This window comes from Amblyraja radiata, chromosome 27 (assembly GCF_010909765.2).
Source record: "Amblyraja radiata isolate CabotCenter1 chromosome 27, sAmbRad1.1.pri, whole genome shotgun sequence".
Taxonomy (NCBI): domain Eukaryota; kingdom Metazoa; phylum Chordata; class Chondrichthyes; order Rajiformes; family Rajidae; genus Amblyraja; species Amblyraja radiata.
This window is the reverse complement of record NC_045982.1, coordinates 18803871-18829455: the sequence shown is the minus strand read 5'-3', so window position 1 is coordinate 18829455 and position 25585 is coordinate 18803871. Positions and strand designations below refer to the sequence as shown.

At 44.1% G+C, this 25585-nt stretch overlaps 3 protein-coding genes across 13 annotated transcripts in view; all 3 read right to left on the bottom strand.

Moving 5' to 3' along the window:
• LOC116988536 (interferon alpha-inducible protein 27-like protein 2B) overlaps positions 1 to 25585 on the bottom strand; it is a 143947-nt gene that overhangs the window by 75078 nt on the left and 43284 nt on the right. The window lies entirely within an intron of this gene.
• Positions 1 to 25585, bottom strand: part of LOC116988541 (interferon alpha-inducible protein 27-like protein 2A) — a 28330-nt gene that overhangs the window by 2351 nt on the left and 394 nt on the right. The window contains exons 2-3 of one of the 2 annotated variants that reach the window (XR_004415979.1): positions 9759 to 9815; positions 3994 to 4037 (exon numbers count right to left, since the gene is read on the bottom strand). Coding sequence is in view for 1 of the 2 variants with exons in the window: in XM_033045351.1 (XP_032901242.1) it covers positions 3994 to 4033 (40 nt within the window). In the remaining variant the exon portion in view is untranslated. Of the gene's footprint in view, positions 1 to 3993; positions 4038 to 9758; positions 9883 to 25585 lie in introns of those variants that run through there. The other variant, XM_033045351.1, reaches the window with a different exon arrangement.
• LOC116988542 (interferon alpha-inducible protein 27-like protein 2A) lies at positions 12536 to 16570 on the bottom strand. Of its 3 annotated transcripts, none has more exons than XM_033045352.1 (4): positions 16460 to 16570; positions 15738 to 15781; positions 14335 to 14496; positions 12536 to 12694 (listed from the first exon to the last, which is right to left on the bottom strand). In XM_033045352.1, exons 2-4 carry the CDS (start codon positions 15775 to 15777, stop codon positions 12615 to 12617), a joined length of 282 nt encoding a protein of 93 aa, XP_032901243.1. In that variant the 5' UTR covers positions 15778 to 15781; positions 16460 to 16570; the 3' UTR covers positions 12536 to 12614. The 3 variants fall into 3 exon arrangements, with proteins under 3 accessions (XP_032901243.1, XP_032901244.1, XP_032901246.1); XM_033045353.1 differs by having other exon boundaries at positions 15738 to 15786; positions 16480 to 16570; XM_033045355.1 differs by lacking the exon at positions 16460 to 16570 and adding an exon at positions 15910 to 15933.

The following is a 25585-nucleotide window of genomic DNA, read 5'->3' as shown; positions in this document are numbered from 1 at the left end:
AAGATCCCCTCTCAATCTCCTAAATTCTAGAGAGTATAAACCAAGTCTATCCAGTCTTTCTTCATAAGACAGTCCTGACATCCCAGGAATCAGTCTGGTGAACCTTCTCTGCACTCCCTCTATGGCAATAATGTCCTTCCTCAGATTTGGAGACCAAAACTGTACGCAATACTCCAGGTGTGGTCTCACCAAGACCCTGTACAACTGCAGTAGAACCTCCCTGCTCCTATACTCAAATCCTTTTGCTATGAAAGCTAACATACCATTCGCTTTCTTCACTGCCTGCTGCACCTGCATGCCCACTTTCAATGACTGGTGTACCATGACACCCAGGTCTCGCTGCATCTCCCCTTTTCCTAGTCGGCCACCATTTAGATAATAGTCTGCTTTCCTGTTTTTGCCACCAAAATGGATAACCTCACATTTATCCACATTATACTGCATCTGCCAAACATTTGCCCACTCACCCAGCCTATCCAAGTCACCTTGCAGTCTCCTAGCATCCTCCTCACAGCTAACACTGCCCCCCAGCTTAGTGTCATCCGCAAACTTGGAGATATTGCCTTCAATTCCCTCATCCAGATCATTAATATATATTGTAAATAGCTGGGGTCCCAGCACTGAGCCTTGCGGTACCCCACTAGTCACTGCCTGCCATTGTGAAAAGGACCCGTTTACTCCTACTCTTTGCTTCCTGTTTGCCAGCCAGTTCTCTATCCACATCAATACTGAACCCCCAATGCCGTGTGCTTTAAGTTTGTAAACTAATCTCTTATGTGGGACCTTGTCGAAAGCCTTCTGGAAGTCCAGATACACCACATCCACTGGTTCTCCCCTATCCACGCTACTAGTTACATCCTCGAAGAATTCTATAAGATTCGTCAGACATGATTTACCTTTTGTAAATCCATGCTGACTTTGTCCAATGATTTCACCACTTTCCAAATGTGCTGCTATCCCATCTTTAATAACTGACTCTAGCAGTTTCCCCACTACCGATGTTAGACTAACTGGTCTGTAATTCCCCGTTTTCTCTCTCCCTCCCTTCTTAAAAAGTGGGGTTACGTTTGCTACCCGCCAATCCTCAGGAACTACTCCAGAATCTAAAGAGTTTTGAAAGATTATTACTAATGCATCCACTATTTCTGGAGCTGCTTCCTTAAGTACTCTGGGATGCCGCCTATCTGGCCCTGGGGATTTATCGGCCTTTAATCCATTTAATTTACCCAACACCACTTCCCGGCTAACCTGGATTTCACTCAATTCCTCCAACTCCTTTGACCCGTGGTCCCCTGCTATTTCCGGCAGATTATTTATGTCTTCTTTAGTGAAGACGGAACCAAAGTAGTTATTCAATTGGTCCGCCATATCCTTGTTCCCCATGATCAACTCACCTGTTTCTGACTGCAAGGGACCTACATTTGTTTTAACTAATCTCTTTCTTTTCACATATCTATAAAAACTTTTGCAGTCAGTTTTTATGTTCCCTGCCAGTTTTCTTTCATAATCTATTTTTCCTTTCCTAATTAAGCCCTTTGTCCTCCTCTGCTGGTCTCTTAATTTCTCCCAGTCCTCCGGTATGCTGCTTTTTCTGGCTAATTTGTACGCATCATCCTTCTCTTTGATACTATCCCTGATTTCCCTTGTTATCCACGGATGCACTACCTTCCCTGATTTATTCTTTTGCCAAACTGGGATGAACAATTTTTGTAGTTCATCCATGCAGTCTTTAAATGTCTTCCATTGCATATCCACCGTCAACCCTTTTAGAATTAATTGCCAGTCAATCTTGGCCAATTCACGTCTCATACCCTCAAAGTTACCTTTCTTTAAGTTCAGAACCATTGTTTCATAAAATTCTATGCTCTGACTGTTCAGCTCACCCAAACCAATGTATCCACTTGCACTAATCTCATTTAGTCGCAGGTAGACAAAAATGGTGGATAAACTCAGCGGGTGAGGCAGCATCTATGGAGCGAAAGAACAGGTGACGTTTCAGGTCGAGACCCTTCTTCAGACACATGTGGGGGTAGGGGTAGAAGAAAGGAAGATGCGGAGACAGTAGGCTGTGGGAGAGCTGGGAAGGGGAGGGGAAGGAGGGAGGAAGCAAGGACTACCTGAAATTGGAGATGTCAATTTTCATACCGCTGGGGTGTAAACTTCCCAAGTTAAATATGAGGTGCTGCTCCTCCAAATTGTGGTGGGAATCTGGCCATGGAGGAGGCCCAGGACAGAATAGTCAGATTTCGAATGGGAGGGGGAGTTGAAGTGCTGAGCCTCCGGGAGATCAGGTTGGTTTAATCTTATTTAGTATCATTTTATTTTCCCACACATATTGTGTGGAAGTTAAAAGATTTAAACTTTACAAAATGGATTCAGCTAAAACTAAGATAAGCTCTTCACCTTCTCCTATTAAATTGCAAAGCCAGCAAAAAGCAGTAACCCTTGTTCTCAGTACACTAACAAGGCTAAGAAAATAATATAACATAAGCGAGATAACAAGTACAGCTTCGTGAATGTCTCCTCTATAATATAAACATTTAGAGGAGGTTCAGGCTCTTAGCACTAACCCTTGCTCTATAAGATTACTAGACTAAGTGGGACCTGTTGGGTCAGTGGGAGGGGGAGGGGGCTTTCTGGAGCGCTAGTATGGGTGTTGTGGGCTGAAGGGACTGGTTTCCAGAGTACTAGTATGGACATTGTGGACTAAATGGATTCTTGGGCTGGCAGTATAGTATATTTTATATTAAATGTATCTTAGATAATCTTGTATTGAAAAGAAGTTATATCTTAAAAAGTCTGATTAGGCAATGGGCCCCTCAGGCCATTTGGTCACAGGTCATTTGCTCTTTCTCAATGTCGCATTCGTGTGAAGTGTTGTAATGACATGGCCCAGTATTTATGACTGTTTATACGTCCAAGACCACAAGGCTGGAATAATAATGGATTCTGTATTAAGTTTGCTACGTAATTACACATATGTTGAGATAAGAGGTGATACATTTGAGCATGTTGTATCTTTTATTTTGGTATATATTAGCAATGTTAAGCGATATATTAGCGGGGATTGATGGTCAGTGCGGCCTTGGTGGGTCAAAGGGCCTTTTTCCGCGATGTAAAGGGCCTGTCCCACTTGGGCGTAATTTGCGTGACGCGTAAATGATGTTGCATCGTGCATCGTGACGCGTAAATGGTGTTGCATCGTGCATCGTGACGCGTAAATGGTGTTGCATCGTGCATCGTGACGCGTAAATGATGTTGCATCGTGCATCGTGACGCGTAAATGATGTCGCATCGTGCATCGTGACGCGTAAATGATGTTGCATCGTGCATCGTGACGCGTAAATGATGTTGCATCGTGCATCGTGACGCGTAAATGATGTTGCATCGTGCATCGTGACGCGTAAATGGTGTTGCATCGTGCATCGTGACGCGTAAATGATGTTGCATCGTGCATCGTGACGCGTAAATGATGTTGCATCGTGCATCGTGACGCGTAAATGATGTTGCATCGTGCATCGTGACGCGTAAATGATGTCGCAAATAACGCCCGTGGGACAGGCCCTTAACTCTAAACTAAACGAACTACCCCTTCATGTAATCCCATCCCCACTTTCCCCGTCCCCTCCACAGTCCCAAATCAGACCCAAGAACAAGTTCCTTCCTGGGCTCCCACTCAGTCAGAGGCCTCTGGTCATTCAGTAATCTAGATCTGCCAAATATTCCTGCTGATCCTGAACTGCAGGAAGAAGAGAGCATCGTCCGACAGAGGGCAAGACGTTTTTGTTCTGAGCAACCATGGTCACTGAACGGTGAAAATATAGAAGCAGTTCAGTAATGGTAAAGGATTCCACCCATTCCCCAGAACCTCAGAAATAAGAGGATCTATGTGCAGTTGTGGCTGGAACTACTCTACGAGTGTCAGCTGGTCCAGGCCAATGAATAGGCCAACCCTAACCGCTCCCATAATGTTTACTTATTGATTCCACTCACCAGCACCAGCGCCCATTAGAAGAACTTCCTTAAGAACCATGTCACTGTGAAGAGAAAAATAACCAATTTAAAATAAATCTTGCCTTGAAGTTGCGTTTACATACTTTGGAGAACGGTTTAAAGGTAAAGTTTTTCCCCCCACGAGATACACCATGTAAAAGGGCTTTAGGCCCATGCCGACCATCTATGCCCATTCACAGAAGTTCTACGTTATCCCGCTTACGTTGCCCCACTGTTGTCATTTATCATGCAAGGTAATTGTATACTATAACATGTGCTCTTCAACAAACAATAATGTGGTCACAAACACATAATTTCTTATAATGTCAAAGATAGACACAAAATGCTGGAGTAACTGTGGGACAGGCAGCATCTCTGGAGAGAAGGAATTGGTGACATTTTGGGTCAAGACCCTTCTTCAGATAATGTTATTGAATAAGGAGTATGTATATTCATCTGGACAACAAGATCTACTCCCTCTCCTGGCACTCTTTGATTCATAGCAAAGAGAATAATTTATATGGACTTGAGGGAAGTTTGGTTGAATTTCTTATTTGAGGGATGTCAGATTCAGCATTGAATCACCAGTACCCCACTGAGTTCTCAGAATGGATTCAAAGCTCAAGTGTGACTTGAATGTACAAGCCCGATTCACAGGTCCCTATCATGGCTCACACATCAGGAAACTAAACCTCTCTTTGTTCCTGCGGATACTCCAAAATTAATCTTGTAAACCACATAGTCGTTTTTTTCCCCCATTTTCACCTTCACTGCAACATTGGCAAAAAATTGTAACTAAGTGCAAAGGAACGCCAGGTGAGTAGAAGCATAGAAGGCTATGTCGTTTAGTTGGAACTAGGAAAGAGAAGAGTACGTTCTCATTATCTAGAAAGGTGGGAAATATTAAAATAATTTGATATGATTATCAAACACAGAAATGCTCGAAAAACTCAATAGTTCAGTTAGTGTTTCAGAAGAGGGACTAACTTATGTCTCCCCCTCTTCCCTCACCACTCACTTTCTCTCTTCCCAGCCCCTCTCTCTAACTCAGTCTTTCTCTCTCTCTCTCTGATGATGATGCGTTATTATCATAATCATAATCAACCTTTATTGTCATCTTGCAAAGCAACAGTTGTACAGTGCAAAATGAGAAGACTTTTCCCAGAGCATCGCACATGAAACTTAAAACATTTCACACATAATAACAGTAAAAACAATCCAGTCCCTGATGAAACAGTATAAATAGTTAAAAGCAGATAAAACAGCAACATTAAAATACAGTAAAAACAATCATTAAAATGTCCAGGGCAGCTGATTTGAGTGGCCAGTGCCAGAGTTATTAAAATGTCAGTGCAAAGCCGCAGAGTCAGGTGACTGAGTACAGAGTGACTGTTTAGCAGCCTCACAGCCTGTGGCAGGAAGCTGTTTAGCAGTCTGGTAGTCCGGGCTTTGATGCTACGGTATCTCTTACCTGATGGCAGGAGATCCAGGTGTGTGTGGAGGGGGTGCAGTTTGTCCTTAGCTATTCTCAGAGCTTTTTTCAGACAGCGGCTCTGGAACAGTTCTTGTACCGAGCGTAGGGAGACGCCAATGATCCTCTCTGCTACCCTCACTACCCTCTGCAGAGCCTTCCTGTCTGAGCAGTTGCAGTTGGAGTACCACGTGTTTATGCAGTACGTGAGTACAGACTCCACCGTGCCCCTGTAAAAAGTCCTGAGGATGTTGGTGGGGAGTGAGGCCTGTTTGAGTTTCCTCAGGAAGTGCAGTCGCTGATGGGCCCGTTTGACAATCTCAGTGTTGTTCCTGGACCAGGTGAGACTGTCTGTAATTTGCACTCCAAGGAACTTTATGCTCTCCACTCCCTCCACTGTGGTGCCACTGATGTTGAGGGGTGTGTGTTTTGGCTGCACCCTCCTGAAGTCGACAATCATCTCCTTTGTTTTGTCGATATTTAATGCTAAATTGTTGTTGCCGCACCAGTCCACTAGTTGTTTTACTTCCTCCCTGTACATTGATTCGTCATCTCCGCTGATGAGTCCCACCACTGTTGTGTCATCCGCAAATGTTATGATCTTATTGTCCCTGAATCTGGCAGCGCAGTCATGTGTGAGCAGGTACAGGTACAGTCAAATGCTTTGCTGTACATACAACCCTGTAGAATCATATGGCCGACCTCACATAGTACAGGCAGCATCTCTGGAGAGAAGGAATGGCTGATGTTTCGGGGTGAGGCCCTACTTCAGACCCATAATTAACGCTGCCTTGCTTATCGATGTTCTGCATGGCAGTGTGAAGGTAAATTGGGCACTTTGAACAACTTTGTAAATATGGAAATAGAGGGACAGAAAAAACTTATAAAACAATGTAATTTAAAATTATGTGTTTGAAGAACTTCTAATAGACAGGATTTTGACTCCCTGCAGTAAAGATTGAACCTTAGTGTCAGAGTGGATGTTTATTAGCGATGATACCCCTGGTACGCACTACTTTGCGGGGCTGCTGGAAACGTGGGGGAGACCAAGATTCCAAATGTGACGGCTTGGACTTAATACTGTGCCTGCCCCTCCTATCATTTCTCCTCAACATTATAAAGTAACCAAACTATTATGTTGCCGAGATTGTTTTTCCATCTTCTTTTCCCAAAATAAGTTATTTTCTTCATGAATTTCATTTTTAGTTTAGTTTATTTACTCTCACTTGGTGGAGATACAGCTTGTTATAAGGTCATAAGTAGTAATCAAGAATCTATCTATGTCTACCTTAAAAATATCTATTGACTTGGCCTCCACAGCCTTCTGCGCGAAAGAATTCAACTGATTCTCCACCCTCTGACTAAAGAAATTCCTCCTCATTTTCTTTGCTGAAGGAATTTTGAGGCTATGACCTCTTGTCCTCGACTCTGCCACTAGTGGAAACATTCTCTCCTCATCCACTCTATCCAACCCTTTCACTATTCGGTAAGTTTCAATGAGGCCCCCCCCCCTCAACCTTCCAAACTCCTGCGAGTAAAGGCCCAGTGCCGTCAAACGCTCATCATATGTTGACCCACTCACTCCTGGGATCATTCCCTTGTGTGCTCCCCCAGTTAAATCACTTTACAGGTGAGTAGTGTAAACTCTTCTGGGCTGGTGCTATCTTACAGCTAGCTACCAAGTCTCTAAAATGTACGATCTTGGCCCAAGGCGATATGTAATTTTATTTTGTGTTGGACGATTTGAACCATTTCTCCGGCTGCCGGCAAAACCTACTGGGTATCAGCTGAAAGTGTTTTTTATGGTGGCCGAGCCCGTCCGCAATTTCGTCCTCCACCACCAACATAGAGTTTCAGCGGAATCTCTCAGACTTTGCGCTGGTAAATGATGATGCACCAACTTCCGGCATTCACCAGTGGGGTTGCACGTAAGGTCACTGGGTCATAGGGCTCGATGCACGGAGCCTCTAAATCCAACTGGAAGACACCCATCACTTCCGGTATATGTTATTAATGCTAAAAACGCGTACTATCCTACCTGTTAAAAACCGCCAAAATGTTGAATTCCTCAGACCAATATCCTGACCTTAACGGATTCACTGATTACTTTGTAGGCTCTGCCTCAAACTTCTCCCCTCCCCAACCCCAATCTGACTAAGCATCATCCCCTCACCTCACCTGGTTACACCTGTTGCCTACCAGCCCGTCTCATCCCTCCCTCATTGGCCTGATGCAGAGTCTCGATCCAAATCGTCATCCATCCTCTGCTTGACCTGCTGAGTTCCTCCAACAGGAACCTCCCTTTTCCACCAGGTTACTACATCTGCAGTCTTATATGTTGAGAATAAATGACCACACCGCTTCTGTTTCGGGCTGGAGAGAAACCATTAAAATTGATCCCAGCCCAGCATCCTTGGAGCATTTAAAAATGTTGTGCTATCAACCAATTTACTTTGCATTCGCAAGAGTATAGGGAGGTTGCACGAAAGGTCATAGGGCTCGACGCACGGAGCCGCTAAATCCAACTGGAAGACATCCGTCACTTCCGGTATATGTTATTAATGCTAGAAACGCGTACTTTCCTACCTGTTAAAAACCGCCAAAATGTTGAATTTTTGCGCTGAAAAAAATTGTGGGAGTCGGGGTAAGTGTGAGAGACATGTACCCAACTTTAGAATTCCAAACGTGAAGCGAAATGAAGGTAGAGAAGCGAGAACTGAAGGGACTACAGCAGCTAAAGTGCTTGGTAAACATTGAAAATATTGGGAATTATCGCGTTTGCTCACTGCATTTCATCAAGTAAGGCATTATTTGTGTTTTTTCTTGATTTCTTTGGTATCTAAAAATTCTCAGAAGTGATAAATCTGGCTGTAAATTTTTCTTCAGGTGCGTTTTCATTTTGTATGTAAAAACCCACGAGAACCATGGGCGATTAAATAAAATCACAGCCAGATTTATCACTAATGAAACTTTTTAGATGCCAAAGGAATCAAGAAAAAAACACAAATAATTCCTGACTGTTGATGAAATGCAGTGAGCAAACGGCCAATGTTCGCCAAGCACTCTGGCTGTTCTTGTCCCTTCAGCTCTTGTTTCTATCCACCGTCATTTCTCCTCACTTTTGGAATTCTGAAGTAGGCTAAATGTCTCACACGCTTATCCCGATTTCCATAATTATTTACAGCGCAAAAATAGACAATTTCAGCGGGTTTTAACCAAAGATCTGTTCTAAGATCTTTGATGATAAGTGCCTATCTACAGTACATCGCGTGTAATCCATTTGGAGTAGCGTAGCAACAGTACGGGTCATGGGTCGTGACCCGACTGCCGTGAAACCAAAGGTCTTTGGGTGAAACCTCCCTATAATTTAGCGAAACTGGCAGCGGACTCGGGAATTCCACATCAGCCCTGCTTTTCCCCGGAGTGCCTTGTCTACAAACTCCTTCCTTCCTTCCTTCTACACAAACTACACAATGTACACAATCTACACACAGCGCTGTCAAAAAAGGGCAGAGAGAATCATCAGAGACACACTACATCCAGCTCACTCCCTGCTCAAACACAAAAACTGCACATACAACCTCAGGCACAGACGAGCAGACAGCATCGCCACAAACAGAACACGCTTTTTAAAGAGCTTCTTCCCTGCAACAGTGAGACTCTTGGCCAAAACAAAATGAACTGATGTCCTGATATAGGGTTTGTGCAAGTTACAATGCTCTCACTTTCTAGAGTAGTATATGTTTTTATAGATTATGTGTCTTCTGTGTGTCTTTGACTTGACTTGACTCTCTGAATAACCGCACAAGAGTTCCTATGTGTGTAAGCACAAATGGCAAATAAAGTTTTTGACCTTTTGACCTTTTCCTTCCTTCCTTCCTTCCTTCCTTCATCCCTGCAAACTTGCTCAGATATTCAAGTTGAATTTCCCTGGTCAATGTCTGACCGTAACGGTTGACAACCCCCACCCTGCTCCCAACCCCTTTACTGCCCCGAGTGAATATAAACACAAAATGCTGGAGTAACTCAGCGGGACGGGCAGCATCTCTGACGTTTCGGGTCTAGACCCTTCTTCAGACCCATCCATTCCTTCTCTCCAGTGACGCTGCGTGTCCCGCTGAGTTACTCCAGCTTTTGGCGTCTATCCTCGGTTTAAACCAGCATCTGCAGTTCCTTCATACACAAGTAAAAATGAATGATCGATTAAAAAAAAACCCAGAGTATTTATCAGTAAGCTGTTAGTAAAACCTCCACCTTAATTGCATCAATCTTATTTTTAAAATGTCTACATCACCTGCCGTGGTTGCTCCGTTTGTTTCTGTTGTCTTTTGCTAACAGATTCTCTCATTCACTGAATAGCGTAATATACGTAGCAAGCCAATGGTACACTTCCCGGTCCGAAGGTTAGTAGTCATTATTCGTGGCAATTATTCAAGGCAATGACATCAGCGTTGCATTCAGTTATAGGGAGGTTTCACCAAAGATCTTAGAGCAGATCTTTGGTTTCACGGCAGTCGGGTCACGACCAAAGATCTTAGAGCGGACTCTAAGACCTTTGGTCACGACCCATGACCCGTACTGTTGCTACACTACTCCAAATGGATTACACGCGATGAACTGCAGGTAGTCACTTACCATTGTTTCCAGCGTAGCGGGCCCGTTAAAACCCGCTGAAATTGTCCATTTTTGCGCTGTAAAGAATTATGGAAATCGGGATAAGCGTGTGAGACATTTAGCCTACTTCAGAATTCCAAAAGTGAGGAGAAATGACGGTAGATAGAAACAAGAGCTGAAGGGACAACAACAGCCAGAGTGCTTGGCGAACATTGGCCGTTTGCTCACTGTATTTCATCAACAGTAAGGCATTATTTGTGTTTTTTCTTGATTCCTTTGTATCTAAAAATTCTCAGAAGTGATAAATCTGGCTGTGATTTTTTTAAATCGCCCATGGTTCTCGTGGGTTTTTACGTACAAAATGAAAACGCATCTGAAGAAAAATTTACAGCCACATTTATCACTTCTGAGAATTTTTAGATACCAAAGGAATCAAGAAAAAACACAAATAATGCCTTACTTGATGAAATGCAGTGAGCAAACGCGACAATTCCCAATATTTTCAATGTTTACCAAGCACTTTAGCTGCTGTAGTCCCTTCAGTTCTCGCTTCTCTATACCTTCATTTCGCTTCACGGTTGGAATTCTAAAGTTGGGTAGATGTCTCTCACACTTACCCCGACTCCCACAATTTTTTTCAGCGCAAAAATTCAACATTTTGGCGGTTTTTAACAGGTAGGAAAGTACGCGTTTCTAGCATTAATAACATATACCGGAAGTGACGAATGTCTTCCAGTTGGATTTAGCGGCTCCGTGCGTCGAGCCCTATGACCTTTCGTGCAACCTCCCTATACTCTTGCGAATGCAAAGTAAATTGGTTGATAGCACAACATTTTTAAATGCTCCAAGGATGCTGGGCTGGGATCAATTTTAATGGTTTCTCTCCAGCCCGAAACAGAAGCTGTGTGGTCATTTATTCTCAACATATAAGACTGCAGATGTAGTAACCTGGTGGAAAAGGGAGGTTCCTGTTGGAGGAACTCAGTAACTCAAGCAGAGGATGGATGACGATTTGGATCGAGACTCTGCATCAGGCCAATGAGGGAGGGATGAGACGGGCTGGTAGGCAACAGGTGTAACCAGGTGAGGTGAGGGGATGATGCTTAGTCAGATTGGGGTTGGGGAGGGGAGAAGTTTGAGGCAGAGCCTACAAAGTAATCAGTGAATCAGTTAAGGTCAGGATATTGGTCTGAGGAGAAGCTATTTACTTGTACTCTGAGATCCTTCACCTCTACAACACTCCACATTGCCTTACTATTCATTGCCCTGGTACGACTTACAAAAATGCAACACCTCACACTTATCTGAATTGATCCCCATTAGTCATTCCTCGGCCAACCTGCCCAGCTGATCAATATCCCGCAACAAGTTTATAACCATCTTCACTCCATATGTTACCACCTATTTTTGTGTCATCCACAAACTTACTAATCTGAAGAAAAATTTACAGCCAGATTTATCACTTCTGAGAATTTTTAGATACCAAAGGAATCAAGAAAAAACACAAATAATGCCTTACTTGATGAAATGCAGTGAGCAAACGCGATAAATCCAAATATTTTCAATGTTTACCAAGCACTTTAGCTGCTGTTGTCCCTTCAGTTCTCGCTTCTCTATACCTTCATTTCGCTTCACGTTTGGAATTCTAAAGTTGGGTAGATGTCTCTCACACTTACCCCGACTCCCACAATTTTTTTCAGCGCAAAAATTCAACATCTTGGCGGTTTTTAACATGTAGGAAAGTACACGTTTCTAGCATTAATGACATATACCGGAAGTGACGGATGTCTTCTAGTTGGATTTTGTGGCTCCGTGCGTCGAGCCCTATGACCTTTCGTGCAACCTCCCTATACTCTTGCGAATGCAAAGTAAATTGGTTGATAGCACAACATTTTTAAATGCTCCAAGGATGCTGGGCTGGGATCAATTTTAATGGTTTCTCTCCAATCTTACTAATCATATCTTGTACATTCTCATCCATGGCATTACATATCCATATCGTCCATATCCATACCTCTATTGTCCTCCCTTCTATTGTCTGTTTCTACACTTCATGGTGCTTCATAGCCAGGTATCTAGCATCATAAAGGACCAGTCTCATCCCAGTCATTCCTTCATCTCCCCTCTGCCATGAGGCAAGAGGAACAGAAGTTTGAGGTACAGCCATCTGAGAGCAATCTTTCCTAATTTTCACCTGAGATAGATGATCCATTGTTTGGAAACTATGCCCCTCAGTTCTAGAACATCTCCTGTGAGAAGAAACATCAGAACCTCTCAAAATATTATGTTCCCCATCCCAGTAAGCAGCCGGGGTGCAAGATTGCAACCTTCGCGTGGTCCGCCCTGTTTCGACTAATGCGCACAATCAAATAAGATCAAATAGAACAAGTTGTCCTACAACTTTAGGCTGTGCATGCTACACGCAAAAGGAAGAAGTAAGCAGCCTGAACAGTTACAGATGAGTCAATGTAAGTTTTATTAATTTCAGAATTTAAGAACGGTAATTTGTTCAATTTTATTTAGGCCATTCTTCTCTTTAGATTGCGATCGCTGCACCAACTAATGCACCTCCAACCCCAACTGCTACATTAGCAGCGGCAGACAGTCCTGCAGCTCCTAAAGAAAAGCAGGAAACAACAAATAAGAATGAACTGTAAACAATTTGAGACACCCTGAAATTATTAACAACCGACACCTCATCCCTGAGCAGCATAGGTACAATGCCACCTGGCACTAACACATGAAGGCAGCATCTATCATTAAGGTTCCCCACCATCCAAGCCATGCCTTTTCTAACTGTTATCACTGGGCAGGAGGTATGGAACCATGAAGTCACACATCACCAGGTCCAGGAACAGTTTCTTTCCTGCATCTATCAGGTTCTTAAATCAGCCCGAATCCAAACTCAACAATGGAAATCTATTGAGGTTTGCACTACCATTGCAATTTTATGCACATTTTCTTTTTTTCTCCCACATAATATAGGACAATACAGGAACTGGCCTTTCAGCCCAAATGTTTGTGCCGAACATGATGCCGACCAAGTCTTATCTGTCTGCACATGATCCATTTCCCTCTATTCCCTGCATATCCATGTGCCTATGCAAAAGTCTCTTAAATGCCTAAGGACCCATTCCTTGTGCTGTACATTCTATATTCTATGATTCTCTGTACAGCTATTGTCTTCTCCATAATGAGTAGTGTGACCCTTCCCTTCTCTTTTGCATTCATTTTGTCCCATCTGAAATTTCTACGCACCCGCACATTAAGTTGCCAGTCCCGCTCTTCCTTCAACCATATTTCTGTGGTTGCTATAACATCATAATTCCAAGTGCTGATCCATGCTCTATGCCCAAATGATTTACCTGTGGGGTCTGCTTCATTAACACAAACATAGGCGACTCTGCTAGCCTTTCCATGATTCCTAACCTGTCTCTGCTCTGCCCACTGGATTTGTTTGATAATCCTCTACGTTCCCCAGAATGCCTCCACAACTGCTGCACTAATCTTCCCTTCCACCTGCCAATTTTGTTTAAAAACCTTCTGAGGAGCACACATAAATCTCTTACTAGGATAACGGTTGCCTTCCATTTAGGTGCAATCTATCATTCTTGCTTAGGTCCCTCCGCCTCCAGAAGCAATCCCAATTATTCGCCTGCCCAAGCTCTTTAGCTAGGCACACATCCTGTCCACCTATTTAAACCCTCACAAGTGCAAGCAATCTTAAGATCACAAACAGAAAGATCCGGCTTTTAAATTTAAGTCTGCAGGACCTTATTCCTCTTTCTACCCAACCTCTAACTGTTGTTTCTCTCTCCCCTCATAATGTTCTCTACTGATCTGAGACTTCATATACCATGGAACCACAGTGGCACCAGACCACTCTGGAGTCTCATTCTCACCCAGAGAAGTGCCCGTCTGCTTTCTTCACTGATACCTCTTTCCCACTTCTGCAGACCAAGACTTTTCATTACCCTATTATGTAACGAAGCTCACACAGCCTACTGGCCTTAGCTGATGTTATTCAGAGGAATTGTTCTTCAAATGATCTTAATTTTATATTTCTATTTACAGAAAAGCCAAAACAGATTTTATTTTTACGTTGGTGTAATTAAAATATACAGAATTAAATTCATTGCTATAAAGATACATTCTTGGTGTATTTAATATGAAAATGTTATTCCGCGCCATGTTCAGCACAAAGAATTTAAGCATGGAAGATTGAGAGATGCCCATTTCTCTTCACTGGACCTTACCAGCCGATTGAAGAATAGCCACCATGCTTCCAGCTGCAACACCTCCTCCACTGGCAGCAGCGGCGGCACCCATCATCTTTGCAGCGACAGAACCGGCCACTATCCCACCAGCGGTGAAGCCCACTGCCCCCAAAACAAAGGGGGCTGCAGCAATGAAAGCGGCTAAAGGAAGAAACATCCCCATTTGATCAGACTACATTAATACAGGAGCTCAACACAAACCAAGAACACACAGGGATTTAGGTGGCACTATTTCTATGAAAGGTACATTCAAGCAATTTAATGATGGGTAAGATAGCACTCCACCCAACATGCACATTTACTGTAAGACACAAAATGCTGGAGTAACTCAGCGGGACAGGCAGCATCTCTGGAGAGAAGGAATGGGTGACCTTTCGGGTCGAGACCCTTCTTCAGACTTTGATTTGTGCCAGCATCTGCAAATCTTTCCTGGGAATGCACTACTCACTTGAATATTATGGGAGATGTGCCACCAAACTACATTTTTGTGGTCACCTCAGTACCAAATCAAAGGGGCTGTGCTATGGGCACAAGTTGTAGCTGATATAAAACTGAAGGGGAACATACACAGCACATCTAATCTCATCTTAGTATCTTACAGGACTTCCTCCCTCGGCTCAGCACAGCCTCTAATGAAACCTGATCAAAAAAGTAGCAAGAAACTGTGCAGTGCAGAGACACTGAGGAGAAAGGGTTACATCTAAGATAGACACAAAATGTTGGAGTAACACAATGATCCGCTGAGTCACTCCAGCATTTTGTACCTGTCTTTGGTGTAAACCAACATCAGCAGCACCTTCCTACACAAGGGCTACATCTCTCTGAACAACAATCAGAAAAATAAAATATTGAATTGCGGTATTAATGTAATAAAATTCTGTGCTCTGATTCTTCGGCCCAACCAGACTAATATGCATCCACTTACTCTAATCTCATTTAATTCTCCCCCTACATAAGTATCTTACTGTATCTACTCCCTTCGGGTACCGCTCACCTACACTATTAAAATACAGTAAATAATTTCTAATACTTATGGCATCTGACCTTAGAATAGTCTTTGTTAAATGCTTTTGGCCTTCAAGTTAGAAGAATCCTGACTAATGCAGGGCAGAGAGAGGGGGCACAGAGAGGGAAGGGGGGAGAGAGAGGGAGTGTGAGGGGGCAGACAGAGCGGGGAGAGGAGGGGAGAGGAGGGGGGAGCGTCGTCAGAGGTGAGGGCAGTTTCTCGAACACAATAATCACTCGCTCCCGGCAGCACGAGCAAGAAGACCGCGTGAAAACGAGAAGCTGGTGCAACTTTGGTGGGGAAGGGATGGAGAGAGAGGGAATGCCGGGGTCACAAAGTTATATAAATCAAAAGTTTACTTATTGATTCTACTCACCACCACCAGTGCCCGCCAGAATAAGCGTTCCTAAACCCATTTTTCTGTGAAGAGAAAAATAAACCATTTAAAAATAAACCTTGCTTTGAACTTGTATTTAAATACTTCAGCAAATAGTTTAAAGGTAACGTTTTTTTCTGAGATACACCATGCAAAAGACCCTTCGGCCCACTTTTTCCATACCAACCAGCGATCACTCGTTCACATCAGTTCTCTGTTATCCAGGCAGGAACTGGCAGTGGCTTCAGGATTTCCACATTTCCACTCTGTGTGCCAACTTCTCCAGGCCATGAAAAAAATGACTCACTCAATGTATTTCAAAGAGAAATGTATTTCAATGTATTTCAAAGTTCTCAATGCTGTCAAAGAGAACTGGCCTCTGCCATTACAACTGCTGTAAAACCCTTTGCACAAGAAGTTTAAAACGTCAAAGATTTTATAAAGGAAAAAAAAATTAAGGCATCTTTACATTTCATTTACTTTAACCAACTTTATGTGTTCCCATCTTTATATACCATTTTCTTTACTTCCCTTTTCCTTCCTTCATCTCCGCAAACCTGCCCAGATATCCAAGTTGAATTTTACTTGTCAATGTCTGACTGCAAAAGATGACAAACCCCCCAGGTCCCAAAAAACACAGATATTTATCAGGAAGTTGTTAGCAAAACCTCCACCTTGTAATTTAATTGCATAAATCTTAATTTAAATATTTTCTACATCACCTTTCCAGGTGGTTCCGTGAGTATCTGTTGTCTTTTGCCAACAAGTTCTCTCAACATTCGCTGAAGAACCAATATATATAGCAAGCCAAGTGTACTCTTCTGGGTCCTAAAGTTAGTCATTATTTGAGGCAATTACCCAAGATTTAAAGTATTTCCTTGTATAGAGCAAGAATGTGTACCAACCAGTAAATTATATTTGCAAATATCATACAGCATTCAGGAGCTTAAATCTTCTATATTACTAAATATCTGAACTTGACCACTTCCTGTTGTTCTGTATATTGATTTTAGAAAAAATGCTGCCACTTACGGCTGTAAATTTTGGCCATCTTACTCAGAGTCCCCCTCCGCTGCGCAGGACAAGATAATTTTTCCCATTGATGAAAAATAAAAGAGTTATTAGTGTTTTAAAAATATTGAGATTCTCTCTCCTGAAGTTCACGCCGCTTCTGGAGGGACTATAAAACCCGGAAGTGTGCAAGTGCCTCAGTTCTCTGCAAGATGGGGGAGCGAGAGGTCGCAATTCTCAGTCTGAGCTGTGAATAACATTGAACACATGTCTACTAAACTGTGAGTGGTTTTACTGAAGGATGAGGCAGACACTGAAAGATAATCAGTGACCAGATAATGGCAGGATGATGGGCAGATGGAGTTAGTTGGTGGAAGGAAACTGAGTGGGAGGGCAAGCAGGAGGGTTTTCTTAGAAATAGGCTAGTGCAATAAGTAGGAGGGTGATAGGAAGATGGGGAGAGAGGCGACGGAAGATAGAGGAAGAGGCTGGAAAGTGAAATTATATAACTGAAGAATGATGGGCCGTTGTAACTAGGTGGGGGGTGGGGGGGGATGAGGTGCTGTCTGCAATGCAAATTTTTATACGTAATGCGTGAGAGTTAGCAACCCTGATACCATTAAGCACTGGTGACAATTGCAATATCTCCACAATTTCAGTTGTTGCACCAACAGGCAGAGGGGAGGGCCTTAGCAGCACCTTATCCATCGAGCGAGCGCTGATAGACTTTTGAAACAGAATAGTCCCCACAAGCCAGTTTCTTACCAACAGAATCCATTCTGGGTGTTGGGGAAATTGCTATTGGAAATTCCAAGAGTTGAGGGAATTGTATTGTATTGTATTGTATTGTATTTTTTAATGACCACACAGCCAGGCTGGTGGAATTTGTTCTCAGTACAGCTCGATACAGGTTCCAACATTTCATCAAACATTCAACTCGTAACGTAGATATACATACAAACAGACACATTTCATAATACATAAGGGCCATGCTTATTCGTATTTCCTCACCGTACGGAGTTTAAAAAGTTAATTGCGGTAGGAATGAAACTGTTTTTGAAACGGGTTGTTTTGGAGGCAATTGACCTGTAACGCCTCCCAGAGGGCAGTAGCTGAAAGGCATAGTGTGCAGGGTGAGTGGGGTCAGTGATGATCTTGCGGGCTTTGTGAAGTGTCCGTTTATGGTAGAGTGATTCAAGTGATGGAAGGGGTAAGCCAATAATTTTGGAAGCTCTGTTTATAATGCGTTGTAGTTTCTTCCGGGAGAGTGAGTCGAGGCTGCCGAACCAAACTGTGATAGATGAAGTGAGGATGCTTTCAATAATGGCTGTATAGAAGCAGAGCATCAGATGAGGCCTTACTCTGAACTTCCTAAGCTGCCGAAGATGGAAAAGTCTTTGCTGGGCTTTTCCATAAATGTGGTCTGCGTTTGTCCTCCATTTGAGATTGTTGCTGATGTGGGTGCCAAAGAGTTTGAAAGTGTCAGTGATGATGATGGATTCACCGTTGATGAGCACAGGAGTTTTGGGGGGTGGCTGGCGTCTGAGGTCGATGATGAGTTCTTTTGTTTTTGATGAATTGAGTGAGAGGTCATGGTCTGTGCACCAGGTCACTGCTTGGTTGATCTGTGTGCAACCATAATAGAGAATTGTTTAAAAACAAAAAAACCTATAAATCCTAGTTTCCGTATTAACAGACAGCACAGACAAACTGAAGGAATTAAAAGCAAGTTTAAGGTTAATTGTGTGTTGTTATGCTTTGTCAATTATTCAGATTATTTCAAACCCTGCTTCAAAAAAAAATAGAATACCACATTGCAGTTTGTTGTGTATCTGGCCTAAGTTACACTCCAGCAGTTACCTAGGATACCAAGTTGGCTGCACTGCACTATAAACAGCTGGCCAGACGTCATTCTAAGATAATCAGATCAGTTTCATTTCCGGAGAACTAGTTTCGATTTTGATGAAATGCAAATTTCATTGTACCAGAAGTGATAAACTCAACATTAAAATATTAAAGGAATATTGCTGGGAATTTTGACAATTATAAGGAAGACTAGACTAGACCCATTCGGTCCCTGTCACACGGGAGGCCTGGTTCCCCACGCAACCCGTTCCCCCAACGCAATATTCCACCACTCACGCATAGCCCCCAACTGCGCAGGCGCGGCTCATTTCCCCTCATCCCGCAGCACTCCCTTCCCTTCCTCTTCACCCTCCTTCTTCTTTCCCCTTTCCTCCTCCCCTCCCCAGTCCCTTCCTCACCTCTCCCTCCCTCTCCTTTCCCCTACCCTCATTCACTCCCTCCCTCCATAACTCCTCTATCCACCCTACCCCCTCCTATCCCTCTATCCCCTACCTCCCATAATCCCCCTCACTATCCCTCTATTCCCCTCCTGCCCCACTCTCCCTCCTTACCTCCCCCACTTTCCTCCCTCTCCTTCTCTAACCCCTCCTCTCCCTCAATCTCCCCACTCCATCCTCATCTCCCCAGCATCTCGAGGGTGCAGCTCCTTTCCTCTTAACCCTTTCCTAACGTACGGTTAAGGTTAACTCTAGGGAAAGACAAAGATGGAAGGTTGCAGACATTGATTAATGATGGTTTATTTCAACTCCACAAGTAAACATTGTGTCATGAGGATATAAAACTCCTATAGTTTACTCTAGCTTGTTGAAGTAGTCTTCTCAGATTGCTTCCCAATGTACATCTGTAAGGCCTTGGGAAAGTCCCAGCCTCAACTACCTCCTCTGGCAGCTTGTTGCATACACTCACCATCCTTTGTGTGAAAAAGATAACCCTCAGATTCTTATTAAATCTATTCCCCTTCACCTTGAACCAATGTCCTCTGGTCCTCGATTCCCCTACTCTGGGCAAGAGATTCTGTGCATCCATCCGATTCTACCTCTTCACATCTCTCAGAGGCTTTCTCTAAAGGTACAGAGTCTAAAGGGCCTGACCAACTTGCCGATTTTTTCGGTGACTGCCAGCATCATTGACTAACGTATCAGATCACTGAAAATTTGCGGCGTGACGCGGAGTGATGACGTATGACGCGTGGTGTTTTTTCAAGTGACGCAACATTGTTTTTGTCACCGCTGGATTTTGAAATGTTCAAAATCTTTTGGCAACACTGATATGATGCTGGCAGTCGCCGAAAAAAATTGCCAAGTGGGACAGGTCCTTAAGGATTCCTCATCACACAGATCCCAAATGAAAGCAAGTAATTCTGGATCCAATGAGACTGCATAAGAAGGAAACAAAGATAGATATAATATTATCCATTCAGCAATGATTGTAATTGAAAATGGCTTCTACCAGAATTTATGTCACTGGTGAGACACTTTTTCTATGAACTGTTCTACTTAAGGGCCTGTCCCAGTTAGGAGAAGCCAATTAACCTGTAGACCAGGTCATCTTTGGAGCACACGGGGATAACCCAGACACAGGGTGAATATACAAACTCAGCACAGACGGAACCCATAGTCAGGATCATACCCAGGTCTCTGGCGCTGTGAGGCAGCAGCTCTACCGCTGTTGTGTTGTGTACAGGCCACCTAACAGTAGTAATGGAGTTGGGGATGGCATCAAACAGGAAATTAGAAATGCGTGCAACAAAGGTAAAACAGTTATAATGGGTGACTTCAATCTACATATAGATTGGGTGAATCAAATTGGCAAGGGTGGTGAGGAAGAGGATTTCTTGGAATGTATGTGGGATAGTTTTCTAAACCAACATGTAGAGGAACCAACGAGAGAGCAGGCTATTCTAGACTGGGTATTGAGTAATGAGGAAGAGTTAGTTAGCAGTCTTGTTGTGCGTGGCCCCTTGGGCAAGAGTGACCATAATATGGTTGAGTTCTTCATAAGGACGGAGAGTGACATTGTTAATTCAGAAACAAGGGCCCTGAACTTTAAGAAAGGTAACTTTGAGGGTATGAGACGTGAATTGACCAAGATTGACTGGCAATTGATTCTTAATGGGTTGACGGTGGATATGCAATGGAAGGCATTTAAAGACTGCATGGATTAACTACAACAATTGTTTATCCCAGTTTGGCAAAAAAATAAATCAGGGAAGGTAGTGCATCCGTGGATAACAAGGGAAATCAGGGATAGTATCAAAACAAAAGATGAAGCTTACAAATTAGCAGGAAAAAGCAGCCTACTGGAGGACTGGAGAAATTAAGCAGAGGAGGACAAAGGGCTTAATTAGGAAAGGGAAAATAGATTATGAAAGAAAACTGGCAGGGAACATAAAAAGTGATTGCAAATGTTTTTATAGATATGTGAAGAGAAAAAGATTAGTTAAAACAAATGTAGGTCCCTTGCAGTCAGAAACAGGTGAATTGATCATGGGAACAAGGACATGGCAGACCAATTGAATAACTACTTTGGTTCTGTCTTCACTAAGGAAGACATAAATAATCTGCCGGATATAGCAGGGGACCGGGGGTCAAATGAGATGGAGAATCTGAGTGAAATCCAGGTTAGCCGTGAAGTGGTGTTAGGTAAATTGAATGGATTAAAGGCCGATAAATCCCCAGGGCCAGATAGGCTGCATCCCAGAGTACTTAAGGAAGTAGCCCCAGAAATAGTGGATGCGTTAGTGATAATTTTTCAAAACTTTTTAGATTCTGGAGTAGATCCTGAGGATTGGAGGGTAGCTAATGTAACACCACTTTTTAAAAAGGGCGGGAGAGAGAAAATGGGGAATTACAGACCAGTTAGTCTAACATTGGTAGTGGGGAAACTGCTAGAATCAGTTATTAAAGATGGGATAGCAGCACATTTGGAAAGTGGTGAAAGTGGACAAAGTCAGCATGGATTTATGAAAGGTAAATCATGTCTGACGAATCTTATAGAATTTTTCGAGGATGTAACTAGTAGAGTGGATAAGGGAGAACCAGTGGATGTGTTATATCTGGACTTTCAGGAGGCTTTTGACAAGGTCCCACATAAGAGATTAGTATACAAATTTAAAGCACATGGTATTGGGGGTTCAGTATTGATGTGGATAGAGAACTGGCTGGCAGACAGGAAGCAAAGAGTAGGAAAAAACGGGTCCTTTTCACAATGGCAGGCAGTGACTAGTGGGGTACCGCAAGGCTCAGTGCTGGGACCCCAGCTATTTACAATATATATTAATGATTTGGACGAGGGAATTGAATGCAACATCTCCAAGTTTGCGGATGACACGAAGCTGGGGGGCAGTGTTAGCTGTGAGGAGGATGCTAGGAGGCTGCAAGGTGACTTGGATAGGCTGGGTGAGTGGGCAAATGCATGGCAGATGCAGTATAATGTGGAGAAATGTGAGGTTATCCACTTTGGTGGCAAAAACAGGAAAGTAGACTATTATCTGTATGGTGGCCGATTAGGAAAAGGGAGATGTAACGAGACCTGGGTGTCATGGTACACCAGTCATTGAAAGTGCAGCAGGCAGTGAAGAAGGCGAATGGTATGTTAGCATTCATAGCAAAAGGATTTGAGTATAGGAGCAGGGAGGTTCTACTGCAATTGAACAGGGTCTTGGTGAAACCACACCTGGAGTATTGCGTACAGTTTTGGTCTCCTAATCTGAGGAAAGACATTCTTGCCATAGAGGGAGTACAGAGAAGGTTCACCAGACTGATTACTGGGATGTCAGGACTTTCATATGAAGAAAGACTGGATGGACTTGGTTTGTACTCATCCCTGGGGCAATCTGATCACCTCTCACTGTTTCTACTGCCATCATACAAACCCCTCATCCGCAAGACCAAACCTGCAATAAGGACGGTCAAAATATGGCCCGAGGACGCCACTCTACAACTCCAGGACTGCTTTGATCGCACCGACTGGGACCTGTTTGCACAACAGGCTACCAGTGATACAGAGGTAGACTTGGAGGAGTACACATCCACTGTGCTCTCCTACATAAACTGCTGTGTGGAGACTGTCACAGTGGACAAGCAAATAAAGATGTTCCCAAACCGGAAACCCTGGATGAACAAGGAGGTTCAGGATCTGCTAAGGGCACGCAACAATGCCTTTAAATCCAGGGACACTTCTGCTTACAGTGCGGCCAGGTCGAACCTGAACAAAGGCATAAAAAAGGCCAAAGACATCCACAGGCAAAGGGTGGAAGACCACTTCAATGCCGCGGACACCAGAAGCATGTGGCAGGGTGTCAGGGACATCACTGACTACAAGAGCAGCCCCGCCTGCCCCCACGGTGATATCACACTATCCAACGAACTGAACACCTTCTTTGCCCGGTTCGAAACTGGCAACACCACCAGGAGTGGAATAACCCCGGCCATGGCGGAGGGACAGGCCTTAACACTGAGCACTCAGGAGGTACAGTGCGCTCTGCGTAGGATCAATCCACGCAAGGCTGCAGGCCCGGATGGAGTACAGGGAAGGGTACTAAAGGACTGTGCTGTACAGCTGGCGGAGGTATTCACGAGAATCTTCAATCTATCTCTATCTCTGGCAACGGTCCCCAAGTGCCTGAAAACAGCCACCGTAGTGCCGGTGCCGAAAAACAGTTTAATTATTCATTGGAACACAAAACTCAAACCTGATTTAAACAACCCAGTCAGGGATATGGATAAACCGACAAACAATTTAACAATGCTCCAGCCAGCCACGCCATGGGCCGTCGAACCGGAGATTCCAAAACCTGCCCAAAGAGATACAACCCTGAAACCAAAATACACGAAAACTCTAAGGTCAGCCCTTATCCGTCCCAATTCAATATCTGTTAACAAGGAATGGTGAAAATACACAAAGTTCTATGCCATGTGGTCAGGCTTCCTCGGCCCCCACCAACAGTCTGCTCATCAGTCAGAGTCTACGACGAAGAGGAGAATCCTGGGAAGCTCTGGTATTTATACTTCAGATGAGTCACCCGTCACCTGACGCAGCTTGGCCAATCGGGTACAGGAGCCTTTAACCCCTCGATTCCAGACTCACAGCCACGAGGCCTGTACTTGGGATAGAAACAGAGAAAGGTAAGTACATAGCATTCACCAGGAGGGGGAAGCGCCTAACACCCCCACCCAAAGATACTGAATAAGTTTCTGAAAATGAACTAAAAAACACCACCAAATTTCAGCAACTATTCAGTAGCACAGACATCACTGGCGCGACAATGCATCAGCCAATACATCATCCTTGCCACGGATATGCCAGTCAAATGAGACAACCGCAGGGGAAGCGTCTCCAAAGCCTCAGAGTTACTCAGCTTTCCCTGCGTTACTGCCACAGACAACCGTGCCTCCCCCACATCACCACCCGTGTCAGGGGGCAGCACCACTGCAGCCAAAACAGGTTTAGAAGGACCGCTATACCGAGCCTGCAGACTGGAACCAGGAATAGGCAACAACACCAGGACCTTGTCACCCGGAGAAAAATTACTACTAGAAGCCTTCCTGTCGAACCAGTCCTTCATCCTAGACTGAGCAGAGGCAAGATTACCCATTGCCAGTTCGCATGCCCTCCTCAGTCTAGAGCGAAAAGTACAGACGTGGTCTAAAATACTACGTTTTGTATCCTCCTGCAACCATTTCTCCTTCAGGACCCTCAACGGACCACGTACAGAATGCGCGAACACCAGGTCAGCAGGACTGAACCCTAAAGACTCCTGCACGACCTCACGCACCGCCAACATAACTAGATGAACCCCCTCATCCCAGTCTTTTTCAAACTCCAGGCAGTAAGTCCTCAACATAGATTTCAAAGTCTGGTGAAACCTCTCGAGAGCTCCCTGGCTCTCAGGATGATACGCACTGGAGTAACAATGCTTAATATCTAACAACTTCATTACCTGACCAAAAACCTTCGACATGAAGTTGGTACCTTGGTCACTCTGCACAACCTTGGGCAAACCGAACAACGAAAAAAACTTAGTGAGAGACTTAACAATTGCAGGGGCAGTAATTCTACGCAAAGGGACCACCTCCGGAAAGCGGGTAGTCGCACACATAATTGTTAATAAAAACTTGTTGCCCACCCTTGTCCGAGGTAGAGGGCCCACACAATCAACTAGAATCCGCTCAAACGGCTCACCGACCACAGGGATTGGATATAAAGGCGCAGGAACAATCGATTGGTTCGGCTTTCCTGCCACCTGGCAAATGTGACAACACCTGCAGTGCTGTTTCACGTCCTTTTTCAACCCTGGCCAAAAAAAATTCCGTAAGATGCGGTCATACGTCTTATTGACCCCCAAATGTCCACCCAGAGGACCATCATGAGCCAAACAGAGTATCTCGTCCCTATACCGACGAGGCATCACAATCTGATCAACCACGCTCCAATCATCATGCCCAGATATATCCAAGGGAGACCACTTTCGCATCAGTAAGCCAACCCTTAGAAAATACCCCTTTGCTGTGGAATCCATATCCCCCTCAGGCACTGCGCAGTCGCACAGATCAGATAAACCTGGATCACTCTTTTGCTCCTTAACCAGCCGGTCACGTGACAGTGACACCGGCACATTTCCAGACACTATCCCATCTTGAGATGGAGAAACACCCTTCACAACACAGGATCTATCATTCTGATCCCCAAAAATGCTCTCACTCAGGTCCACCACATCCTCAAACTTCGCCTGGCTCTTAGCCATAGCCCTCGTGACAGCACAAGCTGCGAAGACCTTTGGATGCTGCATAGCCAATCTATCAGGACTCTGCACCATCGGAACAGCCGTCACCTCAGGAGTGACTAAAACTCTACCTCCTGCCAAGTCATTCCCCAAAATCACAGAAACTCCCCCAACGGGAAAACACGGCCGTAACCCAACAGTTACCCGGCCTGAAACCAACTCGGACTCGAGACGCACGGTATGCAAA